Consider the following 17,464-nt stretch of genomic DNA (forward strand, 5'->3'; position numbering starts at 1 on the left):
TCTCTATTCTTTTCCACTGACCTATGTCTATTTGTGTGCCAGTACCATACTGTTTTGGTCAATATAGCTTTATGGTATATCTGAAATCTGGGACTGTGATACCTCCAGACTTGTTCCTTCCCAAGATTGCTTTGTGGTTCCATACAAATTTTAGGATTATTTATTCTAGCTTTATGAAAAATACTATTGATATTTTGATAGGGATTGCATTGAATCTGTAGACTGCTCAACTCTGCTTCTTTTAACAGTAAGCCTTCACCCTTTGTTGGCTTACGTAATTCTGCTATTATGTGATTTGGTTTATTTGAATTTGAAACAAGAGTATGGTTAAAGAGCCAGAATTTATGTCCCAGCCTCGATTTTACTTCTTAGTCTTCAAAGTTGATGCTATTGTAGTCCATTTGGATGCTCAAGTGCTGAAGCTATTTCTTATGAAATTAGAATAAGACACTTTCAGATGCAAATAATGGAAAGAAAAAAGCGGGGTCACATATAAGTTCATCTTTTGGGAATATCCTACAGAATTTTATTTAGGATTTTTAATTTAGCTCCTAAATCCAGGCCCTCCTTTCCCTCCACAAGCTCTTGAAGCTATGCTATTAATGAGTAACAAATGCAACTGGAAAATAAACCAGCAAAAGATTTATGTAAAGAAATCTTCCTGTACTTTATTCATTAAGGGGTGGGGGGTGGGGGGTGGTAGAGGGGAGTTATATTAACAGTATAGGATTACAAGGATTGTTCATCTCTTGTGGCAATTTCAAATTCTCATGACTTTGGAGAGATTTTAGGAGTCAAAGCAGAATATATCAATGTACACTGCTTGGATTATTAGCATGATTAATTAATGAAACTTTGGTAAGTTTAGTGATTGGTAAGTTCCCTCCCATGGGCTTAAATAAAACAAAAACTAAAAAAGAAATTTTGGTTTCATACTCTAGTCAAGACTCAACTAAAATATCTTGCTTATTCCAGGGGCTGGGGAACTATAAAACCTAAAAAGGATTCGGGGTCAGGTTGTTGTTCCTCATAAGCTTGGGGAAAGCAGTATTTTCTAGAGAATAAAGGAATTCATTCTTGTTTTGCTGGCTGAATGGAGACCTAATTGCCAACCCCTTCCACAAAACTTCCTCAACTATTCTAAACCACAACAAGCTTTTCCTTCGCTAAAACTTTTGCCCTTTGAGTCAGTGCCCCACACGATCGTTAATATAGTACAAAGTTTAGAGTTTGAGATCAGTCAAGTTGGAAAGACTGCTTAATTGGTTTTAAATATATCAACAAGTATCCACCTGTAGAGTGTTATAGGACATGTGGCCAGATAAGAAAACTATGAAATTTGGGGCAAGCCAGTAGAATTCAACTCCCTGCTTAGATATTTATATCCTGTGATATTTAGGGCACATTATTTGCCCTAAAACTTAAAACTTTATCTTTCAAAGCTGTGTTACAAGAATTAAGTGTGATGCTGTTTTTAAATTACAGAGTGCTTGGAACATAGGAGGTACTCAGAAAATGGGGTCACTGGACCTATGTCTGGATGTGTGGAACTGGATGAATGTATAAGATAAAAAATGAGCTTTATGGGGTGATGATCTAAACACTTGGTTTAGCTTTCCTAAATAGGGGCCCCCAGGTCTTTTGGAGGTGTGGCAGACTTGAAGGCAGGTGAATGAACTGAATGACTTTTCAACTCTGTTTCCAGAGAGAACTCCGAATTTATCAGGACACCAGCTCCCTAAGAGGCTACTAAACAAGTCATTTCTCATGGTTCCCACGCCCATAAAGTGCAAGATTAAAAAGTTCCATCCCAAAAGACATAAAAAATACAATGCAAGAGCTACAGTAAAGTAATATCAAAGGAAAATGAATAGGCAAGATCAACAAAAGAAGAAATAAAGCCCAAGGAAATCAAACATTTTAATAGGCCCATTTTGCAAAGCATAAAGCAAAACCGGGTGATGACAGAATTTTATTTTCATAAGCATTAAACTCACTTTTCCAAACAACTTAATGTAAGGAATAGCCAGCCCGGCAATGCGAACAGAAAGAAGACATCATTTACCAGAAAGCCTCATACTATCGTTACCATTTGTTCAGAACAGAGGTCCACCTGTCTCTGACCACTGGAAGCAAGCCTGTGAGCCTTGCTTTTCTGGATGATGTCACCACAAAAATGAGCAAGTTCCTGCAGGTGATCATTTCAGGCAAAGAGTAGTTTTAATCAGCAAGTCTGTGTGTGGGATAAGGGCTCATTAAAGCTCTCACCCAACCAGCCTGAAAGGCAATGCAGGGTCTCGGAGGGAGGACTAACATTGGCTTCTCTGCCCCACTCCCTCGGTGCTTTGCTGTCTCTTCTCAAACACACACCTCACTTGTCACTAACAGCATGACCAATTCAAAAGAGGTTTGCCTGCCACTCAGCATCATCATTAGCTGTAGCATGGATCAGAACAGGAGAAGTCTTTTCAGAAACTACAGAAGACCCACAAGTCAACACCTGGGGGAAAGAGGTAGGGTGGAAGAGAAGAGAGTGAAGGAAGGAAAAGAACAGTTACAATTCCTGCTGCACTCTGTTAGTCTCACCTTGCAGGAACAGACAGAACACCTGTCTTCCTTCAAGGTCCACACCTGTCCATTGCGCTTCAGTCCTCCTTCATGGGGGCAGTCACCAGAGCAGGAGGGCCCAGAGGGACAGAGGCAGTCAAAGCCCCCTGCCAGGTTGATGCAGGCAGAATCATTCCAACAGGTATGAGTTCTTAAGGCACATTCATCAATGTCTGCAATAAAGAAGGCACAGAGCTTTAGAATCTAGCCAAGATTGTTATTAGAAAATAGTAATCCTTTACAATAGCATTGATTAACATTTCTGAGCATTTACCTTGTGCCAGGTACTGTGCCAAGCTGTTCACACGCATTATCTCATTTACTCTGCAAAGCAGCTCTGTGTAGGAGCATCTTTTCTTATCTCTATTTTGCAAATAATGAGGCTGAGGCTCACAGAAGTGAAATAACACGCCTACTGTCATATAGCTAATTGGTGGCAGGTCTGACACTCGAACCTGCAGCTGTTGGACTCCAATTACTAAATTATCCAATAGCAGCTCTAAACTAGTTTTAGGATATTCTCAAGAACTATACCATCCAGAGGCCATAAATAGTGCTAATTCATTAACAGTGTAGATACACCCTATGGAGATCTGGGTCTTTTAGTAAAGGTGTGAATAGATTAGCCACTGAGTAGGAACAAGTGGGCAATTAGGACAACCCTGAACCAATTAGACTGCCCATCTTGGTAGGTGCCTTGCCTAATCGAATCCCCTCCATCCTAAGGGCCAAAAGCATTTTTGTTCCCCCCCGCCCTCCCCGACAAGACCATCTGAGAGTTATCCTATGTATGGCATGGATGCTGATGGAAGACACACATATACTTTGCTGTTTTCGAATGACAGCTAAATATGGAAGGAAAGCATAAATCCAGTCAGCCTTCCCTGACATTCAAAGCTTGAGTGACCTTAACAACATCCCAAACACAGAGCTGTCCAGTTCTGGTTTGAGCCTTTTCCCGGTGGGCCATCTATTACCTCAAAAGGCAGCCAATTCCATCACTGAATAACTCTTTTAGAAATGTCTTCCTTAAATGGAAATGAAATCTATTTTCCAGTTACTTCTACTTATTGGTCCTAGCTCTGAGACCACTTAAGAAAAGTTTACTTGATTTTTCTTATTTATGACAGACTTTACACTATGTAAAGATACTGGTCATATGTCAGAGTCTTCTGCTCCACTGATTAATCTACTGTCATGTCCTTCAAATATCCTTCAGATGATGATAACACTGATTCCAATACATTTTTACCAAGTCTTCTAGGCACAAGGTTTTTTTGCACACTGGGTATTATAAACGTTGATGATGACATATAAGACACTGTCCTTACAACAGTGATAAGGATGAACACAGGAGTACACAGAGATAACCACTGGTAGGCTTCTGATGGGGGGGGGGGCGGTTTAAAGATTTATTTACTTGAAGGGGGCAGGGGCAGAGGGAGAGGAGGAAAGAGTCCTAAGCAGACTCCACACAGAGCATGGAGCCTGACCTAGGGCTCGATTCCACAACTTCAAGATCGTGACCCCACCTGAAACCAAGAGTCAGTGGCTCAACCAACTGCACCACTCAGGTTTAACCCCTCTAGTAAGTTAGATTAAGAACAGTATAAATTAACTTACTCTACATCGTAAATTTTGAGTTAAATATGTACAAGGTTATAGGCATTTGGTTAAGGGTTATGGCTAAATTAAAGAAAAAAATAACTGTAAGTGGCCTTTTTTCTTAAAGTACTCAAAGCAATAAAGTGCTTAAAAAGGCATAATATCAATTTTACTGGTAGTACACTGTGCTTATATATTGTTTCAAAGTTTTTCAAAGCTTTTCCGTGAGTTATGCCATATGATTGCAAGATGGAAATAGTTATTCCAATTTACAAAAGAGGAAACTAAGGCACAGAGATGAATAAGTGGTCAGACATCTAGTACCATGTTGGAGCAAGGGATGTATCCTGGGCCTTCCAACATATGCAGGAGAGTTCTTTTTTGTGCCGACTCAAGGTCAAAAGTCATCTTTCAGAATACTAGGATGTTGTGTGGTTTTATCTACTTTCAACTATTTACCATCTAGATATTGCAACTCATTTTCAAAGATAAGATCTTACATGGATCCTCTTTAGTTGAAATTCTGAGAATATAATGACTCAAAATTTGCTAGAATTTTGAAACTACTGTGACTTAAAAATAATGAGAAAGAAATGACCTATCTTTCCTTGCTGACTGCATTCACTGTTACTGGTAAAAAACTTGGCTTCACAGCAGAGGTACAAAGTAGAAAGTGTTATGGAGTTCATACAATATTTTTAGAAGCTAATTTATTCCAAGATTTGTTTTTTGTCTTTGTCCCATCTAATGTAGCCTCAGTAAAGATATTATCATATGGTTTCACTTATTTGTGGAACATAAGGAACAGCATGGAGGACATTAGGAGAAGGAAGGGAAAAATGAAGGGGGGGGAATCGGAGGAGGAGACGAACCATGAGAGACTATGGACTCTGGGAAACAAACTGAGGGTTCTAGAGGGGAGGGGGGAGGGGGGATGGGTTAGCCCCGTGATGGGTATTAAGGAGGGCACATACTGCATGGATCACCGGGTGTTATACGCAAACAATGGATCGTGGATCCCCACATCAAAAACTAATGATGTATATTGTATGGTGACTAACATAACATAATAAAATTTAAAAAGATTAAATTAATGAAAAATGATTCCTCCTTTGAAAACTGTGTTAATGAACCCAACTTAAATCACCTAGGTCACAAGTCAACTATAATCTGACCTCAGTTACATCTTCACTGTTCCTCCTCATGCCCATGTTGTTCCCAACACATTTGACCATAAGGTGCTCCTACCTAGAAAACTTTCTCAGCTCCCCAGTCTTCTTCCTCTAACTCTTCCCACTAAAAGTAGCATTGGATGGGGGAATCAAGTGACCCGTTTGAAACCATGCTCTTCCATTTAATTGAGTGCCTACTACGTACAAGGCATTTTACCCATGACTGTATGTCTTTGGTCACATTATTTAGCCTCTCTGACACTTATTTACCACCTGTTTAAAACCATACCCAACTAATTTATGTTATTTATTTATTTACTTATTGAGAGAGAGAGAGAGAGAGAGGAGAGCAGGGAAGGAGAAGAGGAAGGGGCATGGAGCCCAGAGCCCGGCTCAGTCTCACAACCCTGAGATCATAACCTGAGCCAAAATCAAGAATCGGAAGCTTAACCAACTGAGTCACCCAGGCACCCCAATTTATGGTCTTTTCAAAATAAAGCTGCAGATAACATAAGAACTCGAATATTTGTTTCTTGACTTAAAGAACATGGATATTTAAGACAAAGTTTAAGCCCTACCTCCTCAATTAAGCATCTCCCAATATTATGCCAATTCATAGTAATCATTCACCTCCTTGAACTCTCATTGCAGTGACAATGTTGGTGGTATATCCTATCTTGGAACAATACTAAAGTGGTATGTTTGCATTATTCTCAACTCCTCGGTTTTTGCTAAAGTGATAATTAAAATATTCAGTCTTACACTTCTCTCATCACATCTACAATCTAGTTTGGATGTCCAGGAGATACAGATAGAAAGTAAATTGATAGATAACCTGATGGCTCATCACACATGTAATCATAAAAAATAAAATTCAGATTTCTCTGAACTCTGTCTTAGCTCAGCTCTTCACACTTGTGCCTCCTATCTGGTCTCCCTGACTCCAGTCACTTCTCACTCTAATCCCATGATTTTTGATTGTGGGCTCAATAGAAACATCTGAGGAGCCTTTAAAAAGTACTGGTGCCCAGGATCACTACCACTAGACTCTGATTTAATTGGTGTAAAGTAGGATCCAGACTTCTGGGCTCTGTTCAGCCAGATGAGAATCACTACCCCAAATACCTTTCACAGGGGAGTGGTGTTCTAAAAAGCAAATTTGTCCATGTTACTCCTCTGCTTATGACCTGTCAGTAGTTCTCTGATGTTTATAATGGAAGATTTAAATTCCTGGAATACCACAGAAGCCTTGATCTAACATTTCAGTTGTTAGCTTTTGTCTCATCTCCTTTTTGTTCAAAAGCAATGGGTTATCCGCAGACAGTTGATGTTGTTTCCTCTGTCTGTGCCTTGGACATGCCTTTTCTTATTATGGGAGTGCTCTCCCCATCCCTACTCTACTTTTTTTAGCCTGTATGGAATGGGTTGACATACAAATTAATTAATTAATAAGGTAAGCACTTCCCTCCCTATGCTATCTTCATTCCTGTGCAGTCTTCAAAATCAGGATCAAGCATCACCATTCCTCATTCTGCAAAACAGTCACTATTGACTCTACTTTATCCACAATGCTATCCTTGCATTTATCTCTTAGGAGTTATGTATTTAATATACCCATCCCCATAGATAGATAGTGAGCTCATTGAGGGCAAGGACTAAATCTTTTTTCCATTTTCTCTCCTCAGTGCCAAGTACACCAGAATGCACTGTGGCTGTACAATGTATTTATTTAACTTACTTAAATCTAGGAAGTTTATAAACTCATTACTATTATAAAGACGATTTTACAAAAATTTGGTCTTATGGGTGTTCAGTAAGCATAAGACATAAATGCAACCTTCCCCTTCAGGGAACACATTTTACTGTTGAGTTTTCATCTGGGAAAGCCCATAAGTCTGGTTCAAAGTACAATAAATATAGCAAAATAGTAACCACACTGAAATAGGAAGGCAACCATCCTTCTTCCCTCTCCACTCCAGTTTCCTGTCAAATGCTTGAGCACAAGGACAGAGGAAGGTCCATTAAAAAAGCACTTCAGAAATTGTCTGGAAGAGTAATTTCAAGATTCCAACCAGTAGCTACAAAAGGATCTTTAGCTTATGGTCTTCTCTAAAATCATCTCTAAATTGGCAATTAGTGGCCAACTATAATCTGATTTTTTAACATTTGGTTATTTTTGCATTTACAAAGTTGCAAGTATATGGGCAGTGTTTTCCTCTCATAAATTAAGAAACCTGAGCATAAAGATGAACACACCTAGTGTGTGCAATAAAAGCAGGGGACTAAATCTGGATTTGCTTTTGCTTCTCCAAAATGAAAGGATTTCACAGTTGAATATAGGACCATATTGCCTACAGAGTTCCATGTAATTGCTTTACTTATGACACAGAAATCTAATTCTGCTTCCATGCAATTTAACAGATTTATGGAAAGCCAGATGTTAGCAATTATGGAAACCGACATTATTCATATTCTTGGTAATACAGACCTGTTTGCTCTGCACAAAGCCAACTTAATCTATTATACATATCCCAAGGCATCCAAAGGGAAGAGGCACCCTATTTACATATTGCAACTGTTGTTCTCTGCTGAGCAAACACAAAGACATTCACCCATGATACTTACCCAAATCATCTGACAGCCCTCCAGTGACAAAGAGGCAATGAAACAAAAATCAGGCAAAATATTCCACACTCAAATCTATAATCATTAAAGTGTACTTGTTTTTTCTTATTGTAAGTAATGGCTTTCTGTGATTTCCTTGTGTTTCTCCTTGTAAATTCATTATTTAAATGCTCCATGCTCAGATGAGAATTTCCTCAATAAAATTCTATGGCTAAGCTTACATTAGAACTAATTTTCTTGCATTGACATTTTCACAATTTCTGAAAGCTGTTATTATTGTACTCAATTTTGCTTTAAAAAAAAAAGTCTGGTTGTGTCTAGTCAATCTGCTTTGTTCTTTAATTTGAGGTTCCTAGGTTATTTGGGCATGTAAGAAAACACAATTCAGAAATGTTTATATCAGCAGCAATCAAACCAATCCCAACCTAGCCCCAAACAATTTCCCTACCCTTTGAGAAAAATGGCTCTGCAGAAATTTTAATAGCATAACAACTGTAATGGTACCTGCCTCAGGAACTAAAAGTTCTGCAGGTTGATTTCAGAGATCAAGGGAAACATTTTTGTCAGGGGTTTGGTAGCGGTTAGGTCAAAGGAGTGAGTTTTTTCATAATCCCATAGCCACTTTCTTGAATAACTTTCATAACATATCTAGTCTTACTTCCAAACTCAAAACAGGTGATGTGTCAGAAAACAAAATTTAACCTGGGATCTGAATATCCAGCTGTGTGTGTGTTCTGACTTGGAAATCATTACCAGGCATTAGCAGCTTGGAAATGAGAACAGAGCTTGGGGGTTTATTAATGATAGACAAGATAGGGTGCAGATGCCTCTCCCATAGCTAAAGCAATATCGCTTCTTTTACGGTGGTGCACATCAGCAAAATAAGTGAAAGAAACAAGAAGATAAATATGAGGTCTGAAGTGGCTTGCAAAACACAAGGCTAATGAAATTGTAACCTGCACAGAAAGTTTCAGATCCAGAAAAAGAGAGGTGAGAGCCATGTTCTATTGTGTGCTTGTCACACTGTACTTGGATATCGTGTTCCCTTTAGAACATAGACTATTAAAGATGGGGTTGACACACACAGGACCCATCAGAAGAGATCCAAAAGCATAATGAGGGACTTAAACTCATCTCAGTTTAGTGAAACATGAGGCGTTCAGCCTGAAAAGGCAAAGACTAAAAGAAAAGTGAGCCGTAGCTTGGTCTCTTTGAGGTGCCATTATGCATCTCCTAGGAAGAAGTTCCAACGTCCTTCCAGTGTCAACTCTTCTTTGTTCCAGCCTCCACCCCTTCTTGAGTCAGGAAGAAACCCTTTCCTGTGGTGTTTCTCTTACTGCTCAGTGTGTAATTTTGTTACTCTCCAACAAGTCTTGCCCTTTTCCTTTAATTGAGTAGCCTCTCTCTTTAAGCAAAGGAAAAAGAAAAAAACAAAACAGCTTGTTTGGGCTCACCCTTTCCTTACCGATTCCCTACAGCCAGCTCTTGGTTCCCAGTGTCTACCACTAGCAGGCACCTCCATTTATGCATCTTCATCCTCTTCTAAATGTTTGCAAGCTTCCAAGTGACCCTCTCAAAGTCTAAATCCTGAAGTTTCTCATGACCATTAGTTTACAAACCCATCACTCTTTAATCAGTAACAATTATTTGTTACAATGTTTGCCATTTCAATCTCAGTGTTCTCTTCTTGACCCTCCTGGGATATGATACTGCCCTCTTCATCCTCTTACCTCTTCATTCATCCCATCGTTAATCATCAGTCATCAATTTACAAACTACACATGTATTTACTGAGCATCTACTCTGTCCTAGACGTAGTGCTAGGGACTGGGGATAAAATAGGCAAAGAATACAGACACAGTCCTACGAGTAAGGACCTTGTAGACTTCTCCAATTTTTTTAAGTTGTTAACATTTCCCAAGGTTCCATCTCTGGTTGTTGGCTCTCTTTCTCCTCAGTGGAAGAGATATAACATACCAACTAAAAGCCTGACCTTTGGAATCCAGAAGTTCTGCGTGCCAGTTAATGTGACCAGTTGTCCCAGTTTGCCTAGGACTGAGGGAGTCCCTGAGATAGCTGACCTTCAGTGCTACAACTAGGAAACTTCTAGGCAAATGGGGACAAATGAGTCACCTGCACCCCAGTCCCATCCCTACAACTATTGTTTGTATGACTCTGGTAAATTTACTTAACATCGCTGAGCCTTGATCCTACATTTGAAAAATGTGGATAGATAATAGCTCCTGGGACAATCTGGTAATTTCAGTAAGCATGTGGTACAATGCTTATCATGTAGTAATTTCTCAAAAATGATTAGCTGTTATTGTTGTTCTTGATCATACTGTTTCTATATTTTTTCTCTCATAGTGTTCATCTTATCTCATGAATTCCCCTGTCCCATCTTTTCAGGATATACTCAAATCCACACCACCAGTCCTGAGCTCTTTTTAAGCTGACACCTTCATCTGTTCACTGAGGATTTCCACTTGAATTCTATCGAAATTTTTACACAAATTCTCATGGATTTGATCAGTACATTATCCAGCCAAACCCAGAAATGCTAACACTCTAAGATCTCTCTGAGCCCTGATCAGTACATCTGGTGTTAATATTAAGTGACTAAAATTAAAAGAATATAGTTTCTCGATACTCCATGGACTTACCCTGGTCACAGACCACCTTTATAGGCTGTACAAATTTAGGTGTTCTACTGCAGATGGAGAAAACAATTCCTTCTAAGTAAGAAAACAAGAGTAGAATAAAAGCAGAATAGCTTTCTAAATCAACCAAGTTGGTTTACTTTTTGCCATGAATAACTCATGCTTCTTTAACTAGTGATTAAATCTGTTTAAAATCAATGTAATTCTGACCAGTGGAGAAAATAAAAAAATCTATAAATACTGAAATACTTGCTATCCAAAGGGAATTTTACTGCACAGAGAGGTTATCTAGTATTGATGCCAACACCCTAGATTTATGTTTTTATATATCTGCTTATAGGTGAGTGAGTGGGTTATGGTAGAGCTGCATCTCCATCCCAGAGTAGAACAGTTATGTTTTTACAAGCTCCTAAATGCCTAACACTGAACCATACATGTTCTGTTGTCATATTCATTTTATTGTATAACAGAGTTTCACCCTCAACTGAAAAGAATTTCCCTCTTGCATTTTAATTTTATATCTTTGTCATATCATATGCAGAGCTGTGGGTGTACTTTTCTAACTTCCTTATTCATTCAAAAGGAATAATCTGGTCTTATTTACCTTTGTGTGTCCCACAGCACCTTACAGTGTCTTTCACCTGCTATGAATTACGTGCACATGTGTTAAATTTGAATCTGGTTGAGCTGTGATTTAAAAAAGAACCCTTGTCCTTTGGAGACCTCTGTTTTCTCTTTGGTAAAGAATAGGAATTGTATATTTTCTAAGATCTTGTCCACTTCCAGTTGGTATGATTGCTTTTTACCTTTGTAGGACTGTTTGTAATTCTAGTGTTAGACTATGCGTGGTAACAGATGGAGAACAGGATAGAGGAGAATGGAAGAACCCAGCTTCAGGGTGACAAAGAGATTTTTTTAGAATTAAACAGTTTTTCCTGGACAGTCAATATTTATTGAAACATCTCGTATCTCTCTTAATGAGTGTTTACAAGCAGGTGCCAAAGAGAGAAAGTAATGAAGAGAGAAACATGGTTTTTCTATCTGCTTTGAAGCCTTGGAAAATGAAGTCCTTGGTGACAAATACACATGGGGAATCCAGGTGGGGTGAAAACCAAAACTAACCCTCTATTTTGACAAATCATTCTTTCAAACAGGTTGTCAGGTGAGAAATTATTTCTTCACAGAGAGGTTACAAAGTAATTTCATTTACTACCAGAAACATCCTACAACTTACATAAAAATCAAAGGTCAAAAAAATATTGTCAATGGTGCTATTCTAAAACCAGGTCTCAATCTAAACAACAAGACAGTCCGATTATAGACCCTAAGAATTCAGAGACCTTCCATGCCTATTATTTATTGTCTCCTTCAATCACTCTGTTTATTTTGGCCCCTAACTTCTAGGAAGCTGTCAAAGCTCTTCCCAAAACTCTTCCTCAGTGGGAGAGTTAGGACAATGACGAAGGATAACAATTTGGACAATTGTGCCACGAAGGGCAGTATCTACTGAGAGAACTAGCAAGCTATAAATAAATCTTAACGTCATCTCGTGGTGTCTTTTCTTGGATGATCTCTTCTCTTGGATCTTCTTCCTCTCTTCATACTTCTTCTCCTAGTCAACCTAAGTAGTAAAAATAGACTTGGGGCTATCTTCTATTTTGAAGGGATATTCTCTGGAAAGATCTAGAAGGCATTTGTGGAGTCAAGGGAAAATGAAGCAAGGAATAAGAGATTTCAGCCCACTCTGCTCTAGGCTTTTAGGAAACAAGTTCTGAGTATTTTGAATTTTTTTTTCTTTTTGTGTTTTTTACCCTAGAGAGGGGAGGTAAAACTATAAAGACCAAAACTAGGTTGGTTTCCAAAGAAAAGCAAAGGAGGCCACTGACAAAGATTCTCTCTTTGAGCAAACTCCAGTCTGGCTCCTCTGAGCCCTCCTCTTGACGAGGCCTCCACCTTGGCCTATAAACATTGCAGACTCTCAGCACAAATGATTTTGTGTACCCCACCCCACCACATTAAAACATATGAACAAACACCGGCATAGCTTCTACATGCAAGAGTGCATTCCTAAAATCAAGGCTCAAGCCCCCATAAGTGCCTGCATGGGAAGGCTCAAGGCTGCCAAAAAAACTTCCTGTTTGTTTCAGCCAACACCTGTATATACGGCTCCTGTGTCCCCGTCTCTTCAGAACAGTAGGGGCCTGACTCCAACAAGGGCTGGCTAATCATCCACCCAGTAATGCAGCTTACATACTCCTCTCCATTTCTCCCGTTTGGATCATTATAAAAGCATCTTACTGTTTTCTCTACCCACATCTCTTCAAAGAGAAGCCAGGAGAACAATCTGATCATACCACTCTCATCTCAAGGATTTTTTAGCAGGAAAATGATGCAGGTGGAGTTGCTACAAGGTCATATATGTAGGGATTTGCACAAAATTAAACTTTTGTGCAATTAAATCTGTATTTTACGTATATGTGTCCCCAAACTAACTGCTTTAGTAAGTCATTTCACAACTTCTCAGCTGAGAAATTGGTACTCACCATGTGGCAGAGAATAGACCTCTCTGTTCTTCATTTTCTCTTGTAAAATGGGGAATCACACCCAATTGGAAGGGTTGGAGCAAGACGTTAGCACATAGTAGCTGTATGATAAGAGTCATGATCAATCACCAGCTACCTGTGATGGCCTCACTTTTCTCAGAAGAGACGTTCTAAGTGAAAGGAATAAGAGGAGCAAAACGGCACAGGTGTGGAAAATCACAATGACCTATGTATGATAGAGGGTTTAAAAGTGTGTGAGAAATATTACTGTATTTAGAGCTAAATAATATATTTATATAGCAGTGTATACAGATAAATACATATGTTAACAACATCGAGACACTGATATTATGAAGTGAGATTCACAACTTTAGTGCCTTAGCTTAGAACACAAGACCGTTTATAATCTGGTTTCCACCTCTATTTGCTGGGCTCCTTTCTTGTTCCCCACCTACAATACTGTCATATGACAACAAATACTTTATCCACCCTGGAAATTTCACCATCCCTTGGACACATTTAGATCTCTTTCATGACTCTGCTCCAATCAGACTGCTATTCCTGCCTGGAATATTCACCTCGATATCTATTTTTCCCAGATAAAAATTCCTTCTTATCCTACAGACCCAGTGAAAAAATATCATATTTTCTGTGAAAGACTCCTATGTACATTGCCATCCCCACATGCCCCGACCCGAGAAAGAATTAGTAATTTTTTCCTTAGAGTCTGATTTTTATTTACTTATATATCTAATCACAGCTCAACCTCCCCCAAACCCTACCCCTCCCTCTTTCCCCATTTCAGACCGGAAGGATATTCCTCCCTGTGTGTCTAAGACTTAGCACATGGACTAGCACAGACGCCCTCAACAAATGCTCACTGAACAAGTGAATGGTGATTTTTTTTGTTGACAGTGCTTTGTTTGGTTTGAGTACAATCATTTAAAATTCCCTGCTTATAAACCCAGAGGTAAATATTTCACAGCAACATGAGTAACCTCAGACTAAAACAAACAATTCAATATTTATTTTGAAGAAGTTGTAGATGCCAATCTCTTGAGTTGCTGCATAGACATGATCTTTTGGCTCTAAGACATTCAAGCCAGAAGTTTCTGTAATGAAACAATTGCTTCCACTGAGCTTCAAGAGGTAGGAAGCTGGCACCTACATGTAATTCAATACCAAAAAGTGCTCAGAAACTAAGAAAGGCAGGTGAACATCCCCTGAGATCAAATTGTGGATCCCCAGGTGAAAAACATCAAGAAGTTAAATCAGGGTGGTGACTGGAAACACCAAGGCTGGATCCTGGTATTTCAATGGTGGTTTTTCCATTGTTGGGGTCAGATCTGAGACCCCATTGAACACCAGGGTTCCATTTCCTCCAAAGATGCATGTGACACACATATACACAAACCTGCATTCAGTTTCAAGGCATTCACACAGCCCTCTGAAGGCTTTCAACGAAACCTTCAAGGCAATGTGGTTCTCAAACATGAGTGGGCATCAGAATCACCTAAATGGGGCTCACTATGAAACAGATCACCAGCCGAATCCCCAGACTTGCTGACTCGGTAGGTCTGGGGTGGGGTAGAATGTTTTCATTTCCAATGACTTCCCAGGTGATGGTGACACTGGCTGATCGTACTTCTAGAACCACTGCCCTAAGCTACATGGAATTGAGTTCACAGTAATGTTAGGAAACTCTTTTCTAGTAATACCACACTCATTTTGTTGTCACCCAGTTAGGACTGTCAACTGTTTAGGAAGGAAGTAACAAGAACAACAACAATGACAAACCAAGTCATTTCAAACTTAATAAAGAAGATTTTGCATGCTACAAGCTTCAAGATCCTGTGCAGGAGGAAATCAAAGTGCCTCTGTTGTTACTTGATCTTTCCAAAAGAGGCCAAGTGCGCAGTAACAGGGAGGATTTAAAGGAAACCGTAACTGCACAGCAAAGCACCTTTCAGGGAAACACCTCAGCCTTTTTCCCAACTGCTACTCCTCCTGTGAGAGCAGGCACTGCTCCACTCGACCCTCCCATCCAGGCCATCCTCACAGCTCCCATCCCCGCTTGTTTCCTTTTCTTAGAACTCCCACTGGGCCTGTTCACACAATGCAAAATTGTCCCCCAGGGCCTCTGGAACCCTGCATCCTTCCTCTTTACATCCCCAGAGCCTAAGTAAGCACCTGGCATCTAAGTACTGCTTTTGAGTTGCTGTGGCCTCAGACAGCACATTACCGAGTCTTCATTTACCACACTGTAAAGGAAAGCAATCTTCTACATTTTTAATAAAAAACTAGAAGTTAGGTGAGCAATATGAAAAGGAGACAAAAAAATCCATTCCAAAGAGAAATATGTTTATCAAAAATATAGACTGGGACCATTTAGCTTAGGGACAAACCAGCAACACTCCAATAAGCCTTTAGGAGATCACTCGGTTAGAGGACAGTAGAGTTGAATGATTTGCATTTTTAATGATCATGGTAGAAAAGAAAGTCATAGACACAAAGTCACATTCTTTACAACAAAATTCAATAATAGTATAAGAATTACAGGTACTTAAAGGACAAGTAGTGTGTTCAACAACCTTTTGTTGTAGAACTTGAAACATACCCTCCTTTGAGCAGCTCATTTATTGAATGATACTGAATAAATGAGATTTTCTAGAAATTCCTAGACTAGGCTATTTTTCTCCTTGAGTTTTCAGTTAGTATATTTTACAGAGTGCCAAATCCACCAGATGCCTGAGAGGGAAAAAAAAAAAAGTTTTAAGGCCAAATAAATTCAGGATACTAACCATATATAGCAAAGGCTCTGACAAGTCCTGCGGTTAATAAAACCAGGTTAATTATATTTCATTTAGAATTTCCCAAATACATTTGCTACTAAAATGCTTCTTTGAAAAATATCCCAGCATTAGTGTCTAGATCTAGACTTTGCTAAATGTTCTGCTCAAAGTCTTGCCCAGTTGGGTTTTAACCACTGATGCCAACTGTAGGGCGGGGGAAGAAAAAAGTTTCAATTAGTCAAAATCACTGTAATTTTCTCTTTATGCCAGGTAAAACCCAGACCTCTGTAAAAAATATAGGGCCTACAAAGCACAATCGTGCTTCCTTAGCTCAGTGCAGCTGGGGATAGGATATAGCAAACCACTCGGGCCTCAGCTGCTGAACAGAATTGGGGCCAGCTTGTTCATGTGTGCTGCTGCAGCCCTTCAGGTGTGCCTGCCATTTTGACTCAGGAGCTTCTGCTCCCCCTGACGACAACTGGACATCACGTAGTAGTATTAGAAGTTCCCATGGCCCTGGGACACCTCTCAGCCGAGGAGCATGTTGATGTGCTCAGGTGACTTCTCAGATGGGCACCACCCTAGATCTCTCTCTCTCTCTCTCGTTGAGATATGTCAGGATCCCTGGAGTACACTGGCAGGGAGTAAAATCTTAGTTTCTTCACTACACACATGTAAAATAAACCACATTTAAACATCAGGGACTTGATGTACCTGTGAGCATACTATGAAGTAGAAAATGACATGATTATCTGAATAATCATCACTTAATGTAATCCTTTCATAAATTATCTTCAGTTAATACGTAACGGACGGAGGCAATCGGGAGAGTAGAAAGAACATGGGGCATTTCACACATGGCCACGCTACTTGATGTATTTCCCCTCATTTGCTACCTATTTCACAAAGGGTTTTGAAGGTCAAGTGGCACATGGTTGGCATTTGATAAATAAAAATATGGCTTTTATATTATCATTCACACAGCAAGACTTCAGTGGGCCACAAAGCAATATTTTGTTGCCTAATAAAAATATTAATACATGTACACAGTTTTTAGATGTTAATGCTTTCTGGAAAAAGAACTCTACCAATAAACAGCTGTGTGACCACGAGTAATTTATTGAACATCTCTGTGTGCCTCAGTTTCTCTATTATGCAGAGATTATAACCATATTTCCCTGACAGAGTTGTTCTGTGGATGAAGTGAGTTCGAAACATAAAGCTCTTAGAAAATTGCCTGGAACATGAAGTAATCAAGTTAGCTACTACTACGCCCAAACCCTCCCCCACTTCAAGTGTAATCCTCCCCATGTGATCGAGATGACTGTTCCTTGATTCTCTCTGATCACTCCCTTCCCTAATTACCTACTTTACAGCACTGACCACATGATTTTGTGGTTAATTATAACCTGTTTCCGAATGCTATTGGTTGTTACAGGTATGTTGATTTTTGTCTTCAA

The 17,464-nt window shown here is 39.4% G+C and overlaps 1 protein-coding gene across 1 annotated transcript in view; it reads right to left on the reverse strand.

Annotated features, from left to right (window-relative positions):
* Window positions 1-17,464, reverse strand: part of NELL1 (neural EGFL like 1) — an 820,872-nt gene that overhangs the window by 15,052 nt on the left and 788,356 nt on the right. Inside the window, exon 17 of the mRNA XM_088017492.1 lies at window positions 2,587-2,780. Coding sequence (XP_087873618.1) covers window positions 2,587-2,780 — 194 coding nt within the window. The remainder of the gene's footprint in view (window positions 1-2,586; window positions 2,781-17,464) is intronic.

This window comes from Eumetopias jubatus, unplaced genomic scaffold (genome assembly GCF_037043125.1).
Source record: "Eumetopias jubatus isolate StellerSeaLion01/CBP00866 unplaced genomic scaffold, mEumJub1_p1.0 scaffold_13, whole genome shotgun sequence".
Taxonomy (NCBI): Eukaryota; Metazoa; Chordata; class Mammalia; order Carnivora; family Otariidae; genus Eumetopias; species Eumetopias jubatus.